At 27.7% G+C, this 777-nt stretch overlaps 1 protein-coding gene across 1 annotated transcript in view; it reads left to right on the top strand.

Moving 5' to 3' along the window:
• Positions 1-211, top strand: part of LOC108364018 (uncharacterized) — a 2,282-nt gene extending 2,071 nt beyond the window's left edge. The window contains exon 2 of the mRNA XM_017617560.1: positions 1-211. Coding sequence (XP_017473049.1) covers positions 1-198 — 198 coding nt within the window. The 3' untranslated portion in view covers positions 199-211.
• Positions 212-777: the final 566 nt, after the last annotated feature.

The raw sequence follows: 777 nt of genomic DNA, 5'->3' as shown, positions 1-777 counted from the left end.
GCTTACAAAAAAAGACAGATTAAAAATGATAGCACAGAGCATAGTGCACCAAAACAAAAAATCAGAGGAGGTAAGGCGGTGAAATTACGAAGGAAGATTGGTGAGCTTCACAGGGTAATTCCATTAGCCACTGGAGAGAACAAACGAAAACTAATTGCGGAACTGATAGAATTAAAGAAAAATAAACATAACAACTGAGGCATGGTTTGGACAATTGTACTTCCAAAAGCCAAAGAACAGCAGCAGAAAATCACCATGAACAACAATAACAACAATATCAACAATAGCAGCAGCAGCAACAACCTTTTAATAAATAATATAATAGCATCTATTTCGATTGTTTTTATATTAATTGTAATCATATATTTTATAAATAAGCATTGTAAGACATATGTTAAAAAACAAATAATTAAAAATATGAATTTAAATAATAGTGTTAAAAAAAAAAATAATAATAAAATTTGAAAATAATAACAATTAAATTTTACTTAAATGAAGATGAAAAAGTTTGTTACAATATGCTTTTATCAAGGATGTTTTAGTGAAATGTTAAATAAAATAAATATTTAAAAATAACATCTATCATAAATGAAAATTATACACAATAAATAAATGGAAATAGAATATGCTTCGAAGATACTTGCGAATTTAAAAAAGAGTCCAAACATAACACCAATTATAGTCCTTAGCGAGGCCTTTTCGGCGACAAAAAGATTAAAAACTTGGCATGAAATAAGAAAGTTACAGGAAAAAAACGCGATTTAGCTTTTTAGCGGG

The sequence above is a fragment of the Rhagoletis zephyria genome, unplaced genomic scaffold (assembly GCF_001687245.7).
Source record: "Rhagoletis zephyria isolate East Lansing unplaced genomic scaffold, Rhagoletis_zephyria_1.1 Rzeph_scaffold_01438, whole genome shotgun sequence".
NCBI lineage: Eukaryota > Metazoa > Arthropoda > Insecta > Diptera > Tephritidae > Rhagoletis > Rhagoletis zephyria.
Note: the sequence above shows the minus strand (reverse complement) of the source record. Positions and strands in the feature narration are given on the sequence as shown.